Raw genomic sequence first — 2,523 nt, forward strand, 5'->3', positions numbered from 1 at the left:
TCTATCTATATCTATCGATCTATCTATCTATATCTATATGCATGTATATAAATTATCTATCTATCTACCCACAGGAACTAAACAAAAGCAGCGCGCTACATTGACCGTGATGTCTACAGCGCCAGAGATCGGGGAGAAACCCCCGCCTCTTCTGACGGCTGGACACGCCACATTGTCAGGAGGGCGGTCCAGACAAACACACACATAAACATGCACAGACACACAAACACACAAAGACAGACAGACAGACAGACACACACACAGACAAAGAGCAACAACAGACCGTGACCGTACGGTCTACAGCTATCTCTTGAAGTTCCTGCATCTACTCACGACCAGACACGTCCCACTGACCAGACAAACGCAAACAGAGAAAAAATAAAACAAATAAACAAACACAAACACACATACAAACACAGACACACACGAAAAAACACACACACACAATTACACACACACACACACACACACACACACACACACAAAAACAAGAGCAACAACTGACCTTGACTGTACTGTCTACAGCGCCGGAAAATATCCTTCCTCTACTGACGGCCAGGCACGCTACACTGCCCTGGTGACGGACCAGGGTCTGGGTACAGATCATGTTGTCCATGCTCCACACCTGCACACACACAAACAAATACCTTCATTAATAATACATAACATTTGTATTGCGCATAGTCCAGCTTTACAACAAGCTTAGGGTGTTTTACAACCTATATTATTACCCCGGCACACCTCAGAACACTCCGCAACATCCTGGGAAGCATACACTGCAAGCAGCCGATTAATCGCTCGCACACTAACACAATGACGAGACCTTTTGTCGTCTTTAGCGAGGTCTGTATTCCCATCAGGGTGAAGTTTAAAAATTTCGTAAAAAGTCAGGAAAGGTTTGAACTAGAAATACGGCGGTCGCATAGCTTTGAGTCCAGTAAGGTTGCATCAAGAGTAGCACGCGCCCGCGCGCACGCACGCACACACACACACACACACACACACACACACACACACACACACACACACACATCTCCATTTTCCTTCTCACTCTGTCTGTCACAATCGGAACAGAGAGCAGCTGAAATTGAAAGCAACGTGACCTTTTTTAAAAAATAAATCCCCCAATGAAATAACCGGATATTAGCAACAAAGTAAAAACAAAACCTTCCATGCTTTTCGGTTTAAGCATTACATCTAAATAGCAACGGGAAACATTATTCAATAAGTATCAAACACAGGAAATCCCCCGCCCCCGAATTCCCGGAATGAATAAAAAAATGTCCTCCGACATTGAGCCACTCCCATAATTGCAACTGTAAGTGTTTTGCGCGATCGAAAAAATTAACATCAATCAGGAGGCAGGCTGCTTCGAGCTTGCCTGTCAGGGCCGACCCAGGCTGAGTGAGAAACAGCATTCCAGCTGACAGGCAGAGGCACTCGAAAAAACGCTTTCTCACTCCAGAAATCAACGTTTTTACATCAAAGGCGAAGAGCATAACCGCTACGCCGCAGTAATAGTTTCCAAGCATAACTTTAATTGAAAACAATCAATAACTAGCTTGCTATCCTAGAAGTAAACAAGTTCTATCTGCTGAGTATCTAGTTTTGATACATTTGACATTAGAATTTTTTGGAGTTTCACAACATGTCACGCTTCTTTTAAAATAGCAATTCTTTGACTATATTGATAACGACGCTGGGAAAAACCTTCAATTTTAATAGAGCAGACAGAATATTTGATTTCTGACCTCATGGTCTTCATAACTCAAAACGGCCAAAAACGTCAGATAAAAAAATTGAAATGATAAGATAGCCAGCTGCCATCGACACTGTCTCGATCGTCAAAGTTTTTTTCCTCCCACATTAAGTTCCAAAAACGCAGGGCTTATGACGTCCATGCACCTTATTTATGGTAACTTAATCTCCAAAAATATATCACACGTCTCTTGGCATCGCTATCAGATGCTAGTGACTCGCAACGTACATCACTGGCATAACCCTTTGACTGTGACTACCGGCATCTGGCGTGTAGCGTATACTGTGACACTCTTCGCCGCTGCACGCAGAAGACGCGAGTTCGATTCCAGGGAAATACGACTTAAACAAAACCCCCCACAAAAAACTGATACCTTCTGTTTGTCTGCTGGGGTGCTGTACTGCTCGCGGCCCGGGTCGACACGGAAACGCAATTTAGAATATTTCGGTGGCGGACTGCTTCTACCCTGCCAGAGCCAAAATGGATTTGATGGGGACACAACGTGTCTGCAGACAGACGGAGACACTCGGTGGAACAAAAAATAACCAGCCTCTCTCCACACAGATATCGCTGATGAACACCCCTCCCCTTTTTCACCAAACATCATAATCATCATCATCATTGCCTTTCTCACCCTGGTTAAGGATATAGGCCACGAACAAACACTCTCCACCTTTCCCTATCCTGGGCTAGTCGCTTGATGTCACTCCACGTCTTCCCACTTTTCTGTACATCCATTTCAGTGACTCTTCTCCAGGTTCCAC

General features: G+C 44.4%; 1 protein-coding gene across 2 annotated transcripts in view; it reads right to left on the minus strand.

The window, feature by feature from the left end:
* LOC101858775 (E3 ubiquitin-protein ligase TRAF7) overlaps positions 1-2,523 on the minus strand; it is a 90,662-nt gene that overhangs the window by 2,130 nt on the left and 86,009 nt on the right. For both annotated transcript variants that reach the window (XM_005096475.3, XM_005096474.3), the window contains one exon: positions 506-625. In XM_005096475.3, coding sequence (XP_005096532.1) covers positions 506-625 — 120 coding nt within the window. The remainder of the gene's footprint in view (positions 1-505; positions 626-2,523) is intronic.

This window comes from Aplysia californica, unplaced genomic scaffold (genome assembly GCF_000002075.1).
Source record: "Aplysia californica isolate F4 #8 unplaced genomic scaffold, AplCal3.0 scaffold00129, whole genome shotgun sequence".
Classification (NCBI taxonomy): Eukaryota; Metazoa; Mollusca; class Gastropoda; order Aplysiida; family Aplysiidae; genus Aplysia; species Aplysia californica.